Source organism: Poecilia reticulata, unplaced genomic scaffold (genome assembly GCF_000633615.1).
Source record: "Poecilia reticulata strain Guanapo unplaced genomic scaffold, Guppy_female_1.0+MT scaffold_349, whole genome shotgun sequence".
NCBI lineage: Eukaryota > Metazoa > Chordata > Actinopteri > Cyprinodontiformes > Poeciliidae > Poecilia > Poecilia reticulata.
In genome coordinates, this window is record NW_007615120.1 from 15,986 (window position 1) to 34,990 (window position 19,005).

Here is a 19,005-nt window from a genome sequence, read left to right on the forward strand (position 1 = left end):
AGTCATATTCTACGCAGCACACTCAGCACATGCAAACCAAGAGGTGACGCCCTGGAGCACACCGTATACACCATACACCAACCATAAAAGATAGTTCCTGTTGCTCAAGGTGGTCCCTGATCTCGAGTGAGAGTGCATACCCTTTGAGGTACCTATATGTGGGCAGGGAACCAATCGTGGTGGGCCCGCAGCCTCAAAGAGTGAACCCACAAACTAAAGCTTTTGGCATCGCGCTCAACTTCATAGTAAGAAATGAAAGAATGTCGATGGATTTCAAACTGTAATCAGGGTCTGTAAAACAGAATTTTACCTCCCTGCATCATAATGTGTGGCTTTATACCCAATTGTATCATGGCATTCAAAACAAGGTAGCCATCGTACCCCTTCAAGTTGTGCGCTATGAAGGTCCAGCATTTGTACAACGGCCTTCTGAAATGGAGAAGAAATTTCTGGACGCAATCAAGACCATATGAAAACCACTGGTCACCTTTCAAAGTTTTAGTACAGACTAGAAAGGGAACATGGACACCGCCTTCACAGAAAAATGATTCAAAGTCATAGAATATTAGTTTGTCATCTAATTCGTCAATTTTAGTTACAGGCTGGATATAACACAGGTGTTCACTGAGTTACATCTGTACCTGGAGGTATTTTTTCACCACATATAACACATTTTGTTCCACAAACATGTGGTGTTTCCTGCTTTGTTACAGAGACGTAGTACACTCTTTTACAGAGCGAGCAAAATTTGGTTGTCTCACATTCACTTTTAAAAACGCTAGCACGTGGTTTGAAATGGGGTTCCTGATGTTTATCAAAGCATGAAGCGTCACAAAAAGTCCTGTTACAATCGCGACAGTGTACAGGGTTGTTGTCATGATTAGTGCTGGTTGAAGTGGTGAGGTAGGACGCAGGCAGGCCAGGCTGAAGATGATGATACATTTAGTGTAAATGTCCAGGTACAGAACAACGGGGAGCACAAGGAACACAGGGAAGCAGACTGGTAGACACGACGAGGATCCGACGAAGAACACAGACAACAGGTGAGACTAAATACACATGGGGTAATCAAGGGAACGAGACACCTGGGAGACAATCGACGGGGAAGACGCAGAGACAGTACTCACAGGATCACACAGAAAAACTCACAAATAAACACACAGAAACACGGATCATGACAGTTGTACTCCTGACTAACACACGGGAATTTGCGGCAGATGTAACAATGCCCCTTACACAGATGTGTGCTGGAATTCTCAAAACTTTTAAAGCAGTAATCACAGAAATGCCTCACCCACATGAAACCCTTCACCTTTTTAATACCATAATAGTGGTTCTGCTGCAGAAGGAGGAAGCAGCGATTTGAATGATTTTGGAACCCGGTCTCAAATGTAGATAGAACTGAATTCTTTGATGTTTTGTGAAAGATTAAAACATTTCTTTGTAAAATGTTTTCAAATTTAGCAACATCACTGAATGTAACAGGCGTTTGTTCACTAAGACCAACTAGCCGTTGAAATTCTCTCCCCTGCTCTACAGCCTGTCTATCTGTAAAACCCTGATTATAGACATGCGTCAGACTGATGGCAAAACAAACTCGTTATCACTGTTGTCTACAATACACAGGTGGCGACTCTTCTTATTAATCAGTTCACAATCTAAAGTTTTTGTCGCTTTACGTTTAAAGCCACCAGGAGAGGATCCCTCACAATCTGAAGAACAAATTCAAGGTTTCCAAATGAAGGCAAGTCGGCATTTGGTTGCACGAGTTCATCCAAAAATTGAATAAAGGCTGGTTCTATTACATCATCACCAGTAACATAAATATTTACATGCTGCGCAACATTATCCCCAACTAGTTCTAACTGGACAATGTCGTTACGCCTGGCTAGCGAACCTGAAACATCTGCTAGATCAATAAGAACGTGCGTAACATCCGTATAAAATGAGGCAAGGTCTGGTACAGACCCCTGACAGGGTGGTGGAACTCTAAATGGGCGTCGTATTTTTACGTTGTTAAAACGCTCACGCTCAACAGGTGGTGGTTGGAGATCTGACCCAACATGAGTGTGGTTAGGTAAAGATCCACCAGTTGCTGCAGGAGGTGAGCTAACCCCGTTAGCTACTGCAGCATCAGTAGCATCAGCGGGGTCAGTTGCACGCGGTCCGCTAGCCTGGTTGCGGTGCTTGGTAGTCGCTGGAGCGATCCGCTGTCCGACGTCGGTGCTCAAACGAACACGCTGTTGCGTTGGTAGGAAAACGGTTGGTAACGGTTGGTAACCGACTCAGAAGACGTCTGGGCTGAGATGTGTGTTTGTCAACTCGTTGAGAACACGCCCCTGAGGTCTTGATCTACTTAGTGACAGGCGGTTCCTGGATCGAACCCCCCTTTCATCCACGGTAACTGGCAGTCTGTCCGGTTAATCTGTATATGACAGTTATTAGTTATCTTATTTGATTTAAGAGCTTCTTAAAAAATAAAATAAAATACAGATATACTGACTGGTGAGAAATTGTGTTAGGATGTGTTAGGATACCATCCTAACAGATGCGCCCTCCACGGCGGGCGCATCTGTAGACAAATTACAATGCGTGAATGTATCATCCAAACACCCCTGCTTTAAGAAAGAAAAAAAAATTCTACTTACCGACGTCGGATATAACAACAAACTGAGAACCAGGTTGTGCTAGGAAGGCATCATCTGATACCTCCACGATGGGGTCTGCAGACAAATTACAAGGCGTGAATGTAACATCCAAACACCTCTGCTTTAAGAAAGAAGGAAAGAAAGAAGTTCAGCTACTTACAGCTGCTGAATATATCGATGAACTGTGAATTAGATTATTTAGATTTTTTTCTTAGAGTTAAAATAAAAGAAGACAATTAAAACTCAAATGTACCTTCAGACGGATCCCATTGGTAACCTCGGAAAGGGCTGTGAAAAGCCACGTGTCCGTTATAAATAGGAAAGGTTTGGGGAACCATCCTCCATCTTTCGTCGACCTATTAAATCACACCACGTAATGCTTCAACACGCCCTCACGGTTGGGGGTGTGCTAGGCGCCGAATAGCGGTAAATTGTTGGTTGAATTCAACCAATCAGAGCTAAGGAGCCGTTTAGATTGGAACAATACAGGTTTACCAACGACTGAGTACAAACGATCAGATTGACAAAAGGTTCGGAATGCAGGTATATTGCCGGTGCTGAGTCCAGCTAGTCTGGAGCAATACAACCAGACTGGGCTAAAGAGGACAGCAAGTCGCTGAGTACAATAGGCGCCACCACCCGCTACGCTCAGAGGTGTTACATTCATTTACATTTAAAACCCAGCTCACCCCATCCCGGCGCACAGCCAGACTGAGCTAAAGGGGACAGCAAGTCACTGAGCATAACAGAGCCGGTATCGCGAAAAGTCGAGGTGATGAATCTAAATGATTAAAACATTTCTTTGACAAAAGGAACGGGATGCATGTATATTGCCGGGGCTGAGTACAGCAAGTCTGGAGCAATACATGCATATTGACATCATCACCCCCACCAACCCCCGAAACCGGAAGTCCCGCATCAAACACCGGAAGTCCCGCCCACCTGCCAGTTTGATTGAGATAAAGGGTGTACTTATCTTCTCTTATGGAGGCTCTGAAGAGGCTAAATAATGCAAAAAGTCGAAATAAAACATCTCAACATTGCCAAAAAATTCAAGTATAAAACTTAACATTCAAAGCCAAATACAGGATCCATTACAATAAACAATCCTGAGTTACTGAATGAAAGCTTCCTGTTAGCATGGCAGCTAGCTGATTGCTGCTAGTTCTGAGTGGCTGTTTCTGACTGAGTGGAGTAATTATGCAGAACAGGGAGGAGATCGATTATTTTTTCAGAGATTATCTGTCTCATGTTAGGTCAGCGAAAGTTTTAATACGTATGTAAAATGTATTTTTTTTAGGTTAGATGCTGCAGCTTTAAGCTGAGGTTCGGTGTGAGAGTCACTACCAGGTAGAGCAGAAGCGGCGCTCCGTCTGTGAAATATTACTACCTGTAGCGTAGCAGCGGTTCAACAGCGAGAGCAGAACCAGATGCAGGTGATCGGTATCGGAAACAAGAGCCAATGATCACCGATCGCCGATCATGCACTTTTTCACGGAAATTGGCCGATAATGATTGGTGGTCGATCGATTGGCACACCTCTATTAAAATTTGTTTTGTATTAGTTGGTGGTGGGGTGTGTGCTTTTTGAGAATGCGTTTTGCATTAGTTCTTTGTGTATATTAGTTTATAATACTATAATATAGTTTTTGTTGGTTTAAGATGAGTTCCATATTGGTTGTGTTGTGGGCGGGCTTCTTAAAAATATGTTTTGTATTAGTAGGTGGTCGGATTTGGGTCATCATGTTCAGTAAAATGTTATTGTCTTCATTTCCTGAGTGAATGACGTGTTTATTGGATAGATAAGTTCTTGGAGTCTTGATGCTGGATCAACACATTCCTCTTCCACGTCTTTCAGTTTCATAATCATCTGTTGAACGAAGCACTTAGAATTAGCTGAAGGGCAACTTGCTTTAATCATTCCATTTTCCACACAAGTCTTCAGTCCTGGGGATATTTTCCACTTAAGGAACTCAGATTACTTCAGTTTTCTTTGTCTTTCTTCCTCTTTTTATTGATGTTTTTTTTCTTCATCAGCTTTTGTCTCACATTCAAAACTGCAAAAGGGGAAGAATAATGTTAGTTGCAACAAAGGTCAACAATGTGCTTGGCCAAGGAAACAGATGGTTAAAAACACTGAAAGGCAAAGGAAAACACTGAAAGGCAGAGCCCAATGGATCATATCTAGGAGAACATGCTGTTATGTGCAGAAGTAGCTTAGCTGACGCCCCCTGCAGGCAGGAAGGTGACACAGCTAAGAACACAGTGTGATCCTCCTGAAGAACTTCGATTATCCTCAACATCTCTGCAAGGTTATCAGGACTGGACCTTTTAAAGCAGGTGGTAGAAAAAGGATAAAAATCAGCATTTAACATGACTGACTAAACTTTCCATCACTACAATTTCTGCCATAACTGATGAAACTAATAAATGTCTTATTCTTATGCTAACTGAGGGCAAATTCAATTTCCATTCTAAATAGATTTTATTTCTATAAAAATATGTTAAATATTTTGCATAGGGTCTGTAGAACTCAAGGTTACAACATACATTTTGCACCATACTCGTATAAAGGTCAGACACCAGGCTTTAATGGTGAGGATTTCACATTAGAAACAAACCAGACATGCTGCACAACCGAAGCTATAGACTTTGCCAAAATGATAGTAGTCCGAGAAATGGGGACAACTTATATTTACCGCTTTCTACCAAACAAAAGGAGGAACAATCAGTTTCATTTATTTACAGAAACAAAATCTCCTAGGTCTACAACTAAAAAATAAACTGTCGCAATGCAGTAAAGCATAGCTGAGAAAAAATAAATAAGATTACAGGATAAAGTCCTGCCAAAGTGTGTTAGGTTTCCTTAAGTTTCTAATTTTCTATACATGAATCGGGAGTAAAAACAGGCAAACTATGACAATAGCAACTAAGTTCAGAATAAACGTTTGGGTACAACGGCTAAAGATTATATTATAAAGATCAAATAATGGATCCGATAATTACCTGCAGATTCATCAGATGGTGCCGCTGTGTTTAAATCGCTCCTTTAACAGTCGTCATGCAGGAAAGATGAAATTGAATGTGGCCAAGTATTTTACTGGCACGAAAAATTCACATTATATTGTTGTAGAGCATGAATACTATCAGTTTGAACTATTGACTGTAATAGATGATACTGATGAGAATGTATACCAGTTTCTGAATTATTTAGATTGAATTTCAATCTATTGGGTAGCCGTGTTTAAAAAAAAAAGTATTTTGATTTGTTTAAATCTAAACTGAAGACCTTATTTTAACCCAAAACATCAGTTCATTATTTAGATTAATTACTCACTTTATGTTCAAATCAGGGTTTATCAAAGTTATATTTTTAGAGTGAAAGTTCTTCCTGCTGCTTTCCAATCCAACTTTACTTATAAAGCTTTACTTATAAAGCACTTTAACAATTATGTTGTTAAAACACAACATAATAATTAAGAAAAAAAACTTACAGTATAATCAAATCAGCTTTAAAGCTTATTTAAAGCTTAAATAAAATTAAAAGCTTTAATAAGCTTTGATAATCAAATAATCAAAGCTTATTTGATTATCAAAGTTTATTTGATTATAAGCTTTAAAGCTTTGTAGCTTATAGCGTATTTGATTTTAGCATCAACAGCTAGCAACGACTAGCAGCAGCTCTTACCTTGAGACGTCTTCTGGGCCCAGGAGTTGCTTCACCTACCTTTAGACGAGTCCAGCAGATCCTCACTAGGGGTTGAACGACTACATATTTTTTTAAGGTCGAGTCGATGTCGACTAGTCGCAATGACGCCATAGTGACGTAAGCACAAAAAACCTTCACAACTACTTGGAGGCTTTATCAGCTAAATTCACGGCAAATATTGTCAGCCCCTCCCCTTCTCCCGCTTTTACTAAGTCTATTATGCAGAATTAAAAGAGCAATAAACACATACTTCTTCCTGAGCAGCGGAGAAAAGTTCGTTGCACAAAGTCGGGTCTTACTTTTTTTTTTTTTCCAAACACCGGCTCATACTGATGATCTCTGGATAGCTACTGGTATAGGAGTCAAATTATCACACTGACCACAATGGCGCTTTTGGATCATCACAAACCAAACGTGTTATGAACGGATCCCGTTTGGTTATTCAACGAAACCACCTGCTGCTTTTCCGCCCGATGCGCAGCAGGAAGCTCCGTGGATGAACCGACATGCAGACGGCGGCAGAGATCACCTCTATCAGACCCTCCGGATGAAGCTTGGACATGGTTTCCAGATGTAGTCGAACCATATTTTTATAAGAGCGTAAAGCTGCCAGGTTAAAAACTTCAATACGGAGGTTGACGCTGATCAGTTGAGGGATAAAAAAGCCTGACATCATGACGCGCTGTCGCACATTACTCCGGTAGTCGTTTTTGTGTCTTTTTTTAAGGATTTTTTCGGCACTAGTTTATTTGACAGCAATCTGACTGTAAGGCGGCAGAGAGCGGAGAGAGGCCTGATGGGCCCAGCGAATGGAGGACGGGAGTCGGACTCCAGACTACCGCGGGCTCAGGTCTCTGTATGCGGGGCGCCGCGGTAACCACCGCGCCGCGCAACGCCCCTATTGCGGGAGCCTATGCTGTAATTTACAGTTTCTCTTTGGTAAATTATTTACATTTTTATACAATTTGAGCTTTCTGACGAACTCACCTAGTCCACCTTCTTTCATTTCCTTGGAAAAATCTGTTTTCTCACGTGATTGCGACTAGTCGACTGGCCCAGAAAAAACTCATTGCAGAGAAAAGAATCGACTAGTCGACTAATCGATGCAACCTCTAATCCTCACTTGATTGTGGCGATTCCTCTTTAAAGTCCATCCTCAATCTGTTGCTGATTCCTGACGCCCTTTATGTTTCGCAAATGTTTCAGCCGCCAGCAGCCAAACAAAACGCCACTAAGAAGTCGAAGTTGTTTTCTGTCGTCATGCTTAGAAGATCCGATGAAACACAAAAATGCCTTCAATAACTTAATCAGGGCGAGGAAAAAAACTGAACGAAATAAGTTATACTTTGGAAAAAGGTGTTCGAAGTATAATTTACCGGTAAATAATCCCAACAATCTCAGAATATCCAGCGGCCTGTTACTCCAGCAGGTGGGTTACGGCGCCAAACTACGTTTCTTCTTCTTCTTCTTGTGATTAATGGCCGTCGGGAGACCAACAATCATGGTTCCTTACCGCCACCAACTGGACTGGTTCATAAACCGAAAATAAACAGGAAAAAAGTAAAATAACTCATTTATATAGATACATTAATAATACCACGTCGGTAAATTAACATTAGCTGACTAAATTATCTCTATTGAATTTTTTATTTTACCTTCATCACTTCCAATCTTCTTTTTAATTGTACATTTGGTGCCCATTTTATTAATTACTTACTTTAAATGTGTACTTTCTGATTCATAATTTAATGCGCCTGCTGTACCGTTTCAGGCAGGTTGCAATTTTCATATAAAGACCCATTAAATAAATTACATTCCTGAAAAGCTCATTTATTTCTGAAACCAATGTTTCTATTAATTATGATTATTGTCCACTTAAAAGTAATGCAAACAGTTAAAATTAGAGTATTACATCTGACCTTTCAAAAAGTATTTAGTACTTACATATGGAATTGATAGAGAGAATCTTGCATCTTGCAAGCAATTGTTTAACGTTCAAACCTGATGATCACCAAACCTTGAACCTCCCCTCATTCTGGAATAAATCAAAATATAACTGTGATTTTGTTTAATCAATATTATATATAAAACCTTTATTGAATATAGGTTTGCTTATACTATTGAAATCTGAGTGTTATAATCCAAAGAAATTACTCATATAGGATTTGTTAATATTTACACAAATCATGTGAATATTAACATTAAAGTTACATCATGCAGCCACTGTTCATTGTTAGTCTAAAGCTCACAAATCAGGTTCAGGCTGAACAACGACGCCATTAGTGATGAACAACAGGAACAGAACTTTCCTTCAGTCCAAGGATTTTGGAGAATCCTGTCATGTTGTGTTGGTAGTTCTCAAAGAACTCCTTCCTAAACTGATTTGTGCAAACTACAACTTGGCAACATCACAGGGACACTGGAGACAAAAATCAAATGTATCAAAGCTACAGGAGCTATTCCTCTGTTAGAGATTTTTTGGTATTATCATTTTGTTGTTACTTTAGTTCATATTCAGTCTAATGTTAGTCAGTTTAAAGTGTTCTCTTCTTTAGTGTGTGTATTAACTGACCTGGGGGTCACAGTTGCCTGTTCATCTTCAGGTGAAGCAGTTTGACCGAGATTTGAACCGGGCTCAGGCCGTAAATCAGATATCGCATCTGGAACTGGGTTGCTAGTTGTTTAGGTAAATTGTTTTACGACCTTTGCTGTTTTTCCTCTGCTGTCTATCTTGCCTATCCTCCTTCTTTGAATTTTGAAAATAAAAGACAAGCTGTACCCAAAGATCTTCAGACGCTCTGTGAACGGCTCGGAGGAGCTGACAGAGTTTTTTCTCCTTCTGCAGAAGCTTTGTCATGAAATTCATATACGTTGTCTGTGGTTCTTTTATGTAGGTTCTAGGAAAATACCTATCACCTCTATTTTCAGTTAAATTTTAGAATTTAGATTATTTAGTTTATTTTTGTTTCTTCTCTAGTCAATTTTGGTAATTTGACCAAAATTAAAATTTTTATTTAAAAATTAAATAGAAATAAAATATAATTTTTATTTAATTTGAGTTATTTAGAATAATTTTTTGTGAGTTCACTGAATTAGTTCATTTCAGTTTGGGACTTGGGTGATTCACAGTATAAATAGGTAGGTTTTAGGTCGCTCATTATGCATGTGGGTGGTCACATGGTTTTGTACCAGTCTATCCAGCCAGTCACTTCACCCAGTCAGTCTACTAGTCTGTCAGTCTGCCACTCAGTCAGTGAACAGGCGAGACAATCAGGAGAAGCAGCTGAATCCTGTGAAGCCTGCAACTTGTTTGTATGGAATAAAGCAACAAAGAACTGCATTTTAGACTTTTGATATTTTTGGAACTGACAGAAATTCACGGTGCATCAAGTGACTGTTTGAGTTGAATTCACCTTTTGCTTTGATCACGTTAAAGTCTTAAGTTTTTATTTTTGGATTTGGACAAATAGTCACAACAGTGCAACACACACAGCTCTGTTCTCTGTGACTGGCAGAAAATACATGGACACATGCTCTGTATTGTTTCCTTTTCCAGCAGCCATTTTGCAGCTTAAATCCAACAGAATAAATTTAGCGTCTCTGTAATAAAGTAGGCGGAGCTCCAGCTGGGTGGCCAGGTGAGGGGCTGGGCTTGAGGTTGCTAGACAAAAAAAAGTAACACAAACATTTAGAGGTTTTTGAAACAGGTTGTTTTGCAGACACCTGCAGAATATTTACTTATTTACAAAAACAGCTTTATATCATTAACACATTAAAAACACTTTAACAAGATGCCAACAACACGTTAACAACATGCAGACAATGTGTTGTTTAGTGTTAAAAGTCACAGATTGTTGACCTGGATGGTCTTCCCTATATTCCTGCAGTTCATTGTGCTGGTCACCATTTAGGGAAAATTAGCTGCTTTCCCTTTAAGAGCAGCCTTACTTAGTAAACATGAGGAGGAGTGTCTCCCTCACTGAAAATGAAAGTTTGAAAATGAAACTTCTGTCATAAAGTTCTGGTATATTCCTGTGGTGAGTAACAGTTTTCTCTCTATTCAGTTCTTTAAATTGGAGTTTTTATCACTGTCCTCTTTCTGTTCTCATCAATAATATTATTGTTGTTGTAGATTTTTGAACACTGTTCGGTCAGATTATCCTCAACGTTTGTAAGCAGTTATCAGATTGTTCTGACCCGTAGTGTTCCTCTTTTATGATTTACAAAACAAGATGGCGTCTGAGGAAGTGATCGAGGTGGTGACTCTGGGCCGACCGTTCAGACTCGGGATGCTGTACGACTGCCGCCGGGACACAATCATTCCTGGTAAGAATTCACATTTGGTCATTTTTAAATTATTATTTATTTTATTGGAGAAGAGAACAGGACTGTGGTGGGAGAGAAGCGGGGGGTCGTTCATTTTTTCCTGTCCTTTTATCCTTCTTTTATTCTTGTATTTTTATATGTTTAGTTTTAAGTTACACTTTTTAAAAAAAAAATCTTTTTTTAGTTTTGAGGTTGTTTTTTGAGGGTGTGGCTGTCAGGTGTCATCTGGCCATTTCAAATTTCTCCATCGGCCCAGAAGAACTGATTTATGTTTGTGAAAAGTGATGAGTTTTGTTTATTTCACAGTTAGTTACAATATAAAATAACACATTTATTGTGTTCATATTGCATGTGATTATTCCCACAAACTAAAACCATTCACTTTATGAGACGCTCATGTGGGGGTAAAGTCCATGTTTGTTTCAACACGTCTTAAAGAAACAGTATTTGACCTGAATGAATGTTTCACGTTGCCAAAGTCTTGGCAAGTTTTGTAAAACATCGTTACAGCTAAATGACCACGTAAATGGATCATAATAAACCAAAAGTGTAATAAAATGCAAACTAAAAATGTACAACCAAAATTATTACATTTTTAAGAGCTTTTCTTTTAATTAAGAAGTTGGCTGGAAATGCAGCTGATGTGTTCATAAGTATAACAAAATAGGATTTCTTTTTTAAAAAACGTTTTATTTTCATGGTATTAAAAAGCCATCTGACCTCCAGACCCCATAAGACAGATCTCTGGACCTCCCATCTCTGTGCCCTCTGTGTGTCCTGCACTTTCAGTTGTTACAACTGTAAAATCTGATCTCAACATGTCATAATGTGATTTTCCTAGCAGTCTTTGAACGCACCATGTAAGGTCAGTTTTGGTACCAGTTGTATTTATGAACAAAGGTTACTGATAGCATCAGATTGTAGCCATGGCAACACAACAATCAAACTATGAAGATAATTCTTTGCACTTTTACTTCCTAATTAAATTCCACATTTACAATTTAATCTTTGATTTTTGCTGAAACCATTAAATCTAATTTAATAGCATTGTCATTCTCAATAAACGAATGCTAACATTTTAGATCTATGAGATGCAACTAAAGCTTTAATGGAGGCCCTGATGGTCTGGAGGTCCATCAGTCTGGAGGTCCAAAGCAGCTGCTGAGTTAATTTTGCATTGGGCCAGAAAATAAAAACCCTCAGAGAAAATGCAGTAATGTAAAAAGTTTTGACGTGTTTTGTCATCTGGGTTTATTTTTAGGTTAACAAGCTTGCAACAACAGACAGAAGTAAAAGAATAAAGTTTAAATTGCTTTCCTTCATCTCACTACTGGTTGTAACTGTCGTGATCTGTGTTTCAGTCTAGTTATTGTAAGGTTTCTCTGTGTTCAGTTTCTGTCCTGAGTCTGTCTCTGCGTCTTCCCGTTGATTGTGCCCAGCTGTGTCTCGTTCCTTGATCACCCTCCTAGTGTATTTAAACCCACCTGTTGTCTTTGTCTCTTGTCGGGTCCTCGTCATATGTAGCTTGTCGTCAGTAGTTCTCAGTCGAACTGTATAGTCCTGAGGCTACTTTGCTCCATGTTCAGTCTTTGTGTCAGTTGCTACCGGTATTTAGCTGCGTGCTTTTGTCTCTGCCGTTCTGCCTGATCTGGACTGTTTTGAGCCACTTTCATTAAATTTATCATCATCTTCATCATCATCATCTGGGTCTCAGCGTTCATCCTCACCACCACAAACCATACAAATCATGACAGAAGGACCTGACCAAACTATGGTGAGGAGCGCAGCCTAGTCCGCCATGGACCCAGCAGACCGTCGTTCCCTGTTAAGGGAAATCRGGAAGTATGACGTCGAAATGGCCAATCCGAGTTCCCTGTTCAGCCGTCTCAACGCCACCACACGTATGGCGGTCCACCTGGACAGATGGATCCCATTTCTTCCTCTGCTGGGCTTGGAGGACTTCTACAAAGAGGTAGAGCAGGAACGGCAGGCAGTGGTGGCGGCGCTGGCTGTAAGATCTAAGCCAGCACCACCAGCTCCAGCGTCTGCCACAGTCGGCCTGTCTCCTGCCAAAATTGCATGCTTGCCCCAGTCCGCCGCCATCGCGGTGTCCCCGCCTTCCTGCGCCCAAGCTTCCTGCACCCGCTGCTGCAGTGGAGCAGCCTCCCAAGCTNACTTTTTTACTTTTACTTAAGTAAAATGTTAATGTGGTACTTTGACTTTTACTTAAGTACATTTTTGACTGTGTATTTGTACTTTTACTTAAGTAAATTTTTTGAGTACTTTCTCCACCACTGGAAATATTCAGTAACAATTTCTAGAAAGTAAAGATCTGATCCATCAGAACTGTCCTGCAACTACTAGCTCAGTGTTTCTCCACCTGGTCTTCAGGCCCCCTGTCCTCCATGTCTCCCTTCTGCCACCTGGATTCTATGACTACTTGACCATCAAGTACTGCAGGCGTCTGCAGCACCTGATGGTCATGCAATCTTTTGAATCAGCTGTTCTGGAATAAAGGCTCATCTAAAACATGCAGAGCAGGAGGGCTGAGGACCAGGGGGGAGAAACTCTGGTTTAGATGCATCTTTACTCCAACAGACCAGGATTAGCTCTGAACAGACCTGCTGACCAGCCTTTCATTTGATTCAGGTGTGTTGGAGCAGGGAAGAATCTGAAAGTTGCAGGATGGTCACGCTGGACTTGAGCTCCCTGATCTGTCATTCATCAACAAGATCATAAAAATATAAAATAGAAACAATAATCCCATCTCATTTTTTGTAATTAGAGGTAAAAACAAACCACATGATAGAAATGTTGCTTCAACAAATGTTACTAATTATCTTGTCTGTAATAAAAACAAATCTATCTTACCTCTTCCACCCTAGAGGGGGGTAAAATTAATTTCTACCTGAAAAACATACAAAATAAATCACTAATAAATTTGTCTGTAAAATGAATAAAATATCACTAATAGGGTCATTTAAAATCATTTTATATTTATTTTTGTCAGATGGTGACAAAGTTCTGGGTCAGGTCCATTGAAAATGTAATTTTTAAAAAAATGTTGCAACCGTTCCAGATGCACCTTAGCAAAGATGCACCTTTGCATCTTTGCTAAGGTAAAGATGCACCTTAGCATCTTTACATTTAAAATTAAATGTAAAGATGCTAATATTTATATGACAAATATTATTTGTCATATAATGGTATATTATATGACAAATATGTTATTTGTCATATTTGCATACATAAGGCTGAGGAATAATAAAAAAAGGAAAATTTAAACCCATTTTGTCCCTATTCTCAAGAATCACTGAAATTTGTTACTATAAAAAAGTTCTATGAATCCTGTGCGGAATAAAAAATAAAGACATTTTATATTTCACATTTCTTCTATTTGTTGAGCTGTGAAACCTTCCTTTCATAATGCACTTGTTATTCAAGTTTTAATCAAACCATAGAGTTAAAAATGAGCCTGAAGGAGGAAACAAACCTTAACAAATACCTGAAATCAGGGGTGGAGCAACATCAGCTTTAAATAGACTCACTGAAGTGAAACGTTGTCAGAGCATCAGCAGAGCTGCAGACCAGAAAACCTTCTCAGCACCTGAATCAAATACTGGTGAGTGCAAATCCTGATATTTACCGAGATTCAGCAGGCTGGACTAACACAGGACTCAACTCAACAGGTTCAGGAAGTTCTGATTAGATCATTTTAGCTGAACGATGCGTTTCTCCCAGAAATAGTGACTGAAATCCATAGTAAATTTGGAATATTTTACTTAATATTTTCTCAGTTATTCTAGTTTTAGAATAGAAATAGTCTGGGGTGTTGTGTGGTGTGATGACAGAGCAGGGACTCCATATGAGGAGGCTATAACCCTCATTGTAGTTTACCATGGTTAGACTCCCAACCATGGTACCTTTATCAGATGTCTTCCCTTTTTTTTTCTCAATGCTCCTTCATGTCTACCAACCGTCGCAAAAATGGAAACAGGTCACTGAAGAATAGCAATAACCTTTATTGTCTCTAAGTGTGGAAATTAAAGTATAATTAAAATAAGACCATTAGTCTAATAATAATAGTTATTAGTCGAATGCTCCCACTACTTAGTGTTAAACTGTTTGTGGTCCCTGAACCACAAACAGTATGACGGCTGCTTTCATACATTACATTCAATTTTTGATATACATTGACATTCATTCATTATTTTCTCTCTTCCTCTTTAAAGATCCAGACGTTTGTGGCACAGCTACACCTTCATCCAGAAGACATGGCGTCTCCGACTGGAGATGGTAAGAAACTTCCTCAGGATCTTTCACCTTTAAAGTTTATATGGAGTCAAACACAAGTTTAACATCAAACCCATAATAACATTGGAAGACATAAATTTACACGTTTTAACAGCCTCTTACTTCAAAATATTCAATATAATGACCAAACTTACATCTATGTAGGACAGAGGACATTTAGCCCTGAATAATGAAATCATCAGGTTGAAAGCAAGTAAAGACAACATTAAAAATAAAATTACCTATGTTTTCCCCTTTAATGAAACCAAAACATCCAAAAAGTTGTAAATGTTTGTAGAACATTTCTGTTATCAACCTCTGTAAATAGGAAACATAACAGAAATCTGAGGTAAGTTGCCTGGATCTGATAAAATTGGAGGAAAAATTCCCACAGAGGACTGTGATGTTGATGAGTTTAATAAAACAGAAATACTGTTTTCTTGTATATATCATGTTACATTGTAGAAACATCTTATCAGGGAACAACTAATCCAAATATGATTTTAAGGTGTCCATCCACATCAATTGGTTGTGTAAGAATTTACTACTGTAAAATAGGTGTTAAAGCCACATATAGCGATCTGGAGAGTGAACCAAAGACAGGCACCAAAACCCCCATCACTCTGCTCTAATCTACATTTTCTGGTATAGAAAATGCTTGAATGGATATTTACTGTTCAAACCTTCAACGTCTCAGAAAGTTTTATTTGAATAATTTATGACAGCTGGTAAAAAAATTACTTTCTCAAAATAAAATGGAAACAGAGCTAATAACATTTAACAATGAATAGTTGTGTTTACTCTGTAAAAACTGATGGTCAGTATTATTTTCTTATATTGATATTAGATTATGTTTCACTGTGTTGTCTGACTGTATTAGGACCAAAGATGAAGGCAGAGGACGTCTTGCACGCTTTGGAAGACTTAAGTCGGGAAGAGTTTGATAAATTCAAGTGGTACCTCCACCAGCCTGAGAGCCTCCCGGGGGTCCAACCTATCAGGAAGACACAACTGGAAGGAGCTGAAGGCATCAACATTGTGGACTTGATGGTGCAGACATACACACTTAATCGATGCCTGGAGGTGACCACCACAATTTTAGAGAAAATTAACAGGAATGACCTGCTGGAGAAATTACGTTGCCATGAGAATCCAGAAAACAAGATGTGTCCACTGCATAAGAAACCACTGAACCTGATGAGCAGCGATGGCAAAACGCTTGTCTGCCGTTTCTGCTCTCTTTCTGATTACAAGCAGTTTATTCCTCAGAGTATGGGTTATAGAGGATTTATGACAGAGAGTGAGATTCAGGAGAAGATCAAGATGAGAGAAGAAAAGATTCATCAGGTGAAAGAGTTGATGAAGATCAGGAAAGAGGCTGCAGAAAAGTACAAAGCAGAAAGAGGTCAGAATGAGGAGGAGTCTGCTGAAGACCAGAAAATGGAGACTTCCGAGGGAGGCCAGAAGGAGCCCAATATCGAAGATGAACAGGAAACTACAGAGAAAGAGGCTGAAGAGTTCATTAAAGCTCAGGAACAGGAGATCGCGGAGCTGTTAAAGAGGAGCTGTGAGGTGACCCAAAGTGATTCCTCCGTGAAAGACGATCCACCCAACGAGACCCAAGGAGAGGAAACGGCCCAAACATCATCATATCAGGAGAAAGTGAAAAGACGTCTCCCTCGTTTGAAGGACACTGTGAAGAAGCTGCTGGAGCTGGAGAGGGTCAGGCAGCATGCAGTGGATGTGACTCTGGATCCTGATACGGCTCATCCTAAACTCATCCTGTCTAGAGATGGAAAACAGGTGAAACATGGAAATGTAAGGAAGAAACTTCCAGACAATCCAAAGAGATTCACTGTGTTTGCTAATGTTTTAGGACAGCAGAGTTTCTCTTCAGGGAAATTTTACTTTGAGGTTCAGGTTAAAGGAAAAACTCACTGGGATGTAGGAGTAGCCAGTGAGTCTGTAGACAGGAAGGGAGAAATCAACGTGTGTATTGAAGACGGTATCTGGGCTTTTGTGCTGAGAGATGGAAATCAGTACTCAACAGGGGAAGATACTACATGCCTTTTCCCGCTCCATCCTGGTCCAGAGAAGGTCGGGGTGTTTGTGGATTATGATCAGGGTCTGGTCTCCTTCTATGATGCTGATACTGCAGATCTGATCTGCTCCTTTACTGGCTGTGACTTCAATGAGAAACTCTACCCATACTTTAGTCCTTATCTTAATTATGGAGGCACAAACTCTGATCCTCTGATCATCTGTCCTGTTCATCGTTGATCTGATGAATCTCCATGAAGTACGAGTCTGAGACTCTGCAGGTGAAGTCCTGCTGGTGAAGATCTGAGCTGGGAATTGTCATCATCAGGAAGTCAGCAGTTCAGTTTACTGCTGGATTATTTGCTGCAGCTACTTCTTCTCTGTTTCTACCCATACTTTATTTCTCCACACTCTGGATTTTCCTTTTAATTAGACATGCTATTATTATGTAAAAGAGTAAGTACTGCATATTGAAACCATTATATTATTTTTGTTGGGTAATTTATGTTAAAAACACCTATCCAATATCTTTTCTTCTTAATATTTATCTAATACAATCCCTGATATCCCTCTGACATAGGTAACAATTGTTGGCAAAAAATCATTCTAATTCAAATATTTATATATATTGTAATCATGATTTTTGATTTTTATTGAGTTGTACATTTAGATTATGAAATAAAATCAACAGCAAAGGAAACACTAGATGCTCTGAGTCTGATTTCTTTACTGGACTGAAACTCTAAAGACCAGCATGGTTGATCTGGAATTAAACTGTCGATGTTTTGTCATGTGATTTTTTGTTTTCATACAGATTATTAATGGTACATCAGATCCTCCAATCCAAGCTCGCTCCCTGCTGCAGTGACATCCTTGTGTTTTTAATGTGTGCTTTACAACAGCATGGTAAACACACCAATCATGGCAGAGAGGAACAAATATTACAAGGAGGTTCTAAAAGCTCAGTTGCACTGAAACACAGACATTGAGCCTCAGTTTGAATATCCAACAGGAAACCAAACAGTGGTGCCCTGAATGGGAAGGTTTCATGCAATAAGGATTTGCAGACACTTCAGTGCCTGGAGGAGATGGAGGTTTTCTTGATCCTCTAGAGTTTCTCAATTGCTTTCAGCCCAGTAATCAATTTATCCTAAATATTTGGAATAAACATGATTACATTGCAAAAGAGGAAGATAGGAATATTGGATCCAGTTTTTGATTACAGCTGGGAACATTGTTCAACTGGCATTTTTCTATGGTAAAGTGCTAATTTCCACAACAAGAGGAAAGTTCTACCTTGAAATCTACCTGCCTAATATTCTGAAATGTACAATTGTTTTTATGATGGGTTTCTCTTTCACCTAGGGTTGCCACCTTTCAGAAATAAAAATAAGGGACGCTCAGCACAGCGCGTCGCTCTACTCTCGTGGTGGTACGAACAATGCAGTGATAGACGTTATTTTATGGGAGTGTTTTTTGTTTTAAGAAAGTGATCATAGAGCAATTGTTCATGCATAGAGGTCGGTTAGAGTACCCAAAACTGTACTCACATCAGAGTAGTATACATGTTTTATTAAGAAAGTGTAAAAAGAATAACTCCTCAAGTACTGAGTAACTGATCATAACACCTGAATTAATATTCAAAATGTGTCCTCAGCCAAAAGTATAAAAGTTATGTGAACATTCTGGTATTTTATTGAGTATTACCAAAATATTTATATAAATAAGGAGTTAGGTTTGGAGGCTGGTTTAAATTTACCACGAGGGCCAGGGTAGTCAGGGTTTCTCCATGGCAACACTTAAACAAGGATGAAACAAAAAAAACAAATATTTCATCATTTGATATATCAAGTGAGCCAAAGAGCCAATTGTGTCTCCAGAGATTGTTGAGGAATATAATTGTGTTAATTGAGTCTGAGTGGACCATGTTCCGTACCTCCATTGCCGAGGCGGCCTATCGGAGCTGCGGCCGCAAGGTTGTTGGTGCCT

General features: G+C 39.4%; 1 protein-coding gene across 1 annotated transcript; it reads left to right on the forward strand.

Moving 5' to 3' along the window:
• The first annotated feature begins 15,864 nt into the window (after positions 1-15,864).
• Positions 15,865-17,767, forward strand: LOC103460937 (E3 ubiquitin-protein ligase TRIM21-like). The gene has a single exon (XM_008403250.1). It carries the CDS (start codon positions 15,865-15,867, stop codon positions 17,254-17,256), a length of 1,392 nt encoding a protein of 463 aa, XP_008401472.1. The 3' UTR covers positions 17,257-17,767.
• Positions 17,768-19,005: the final 1,238 nt, after the last annotated feature.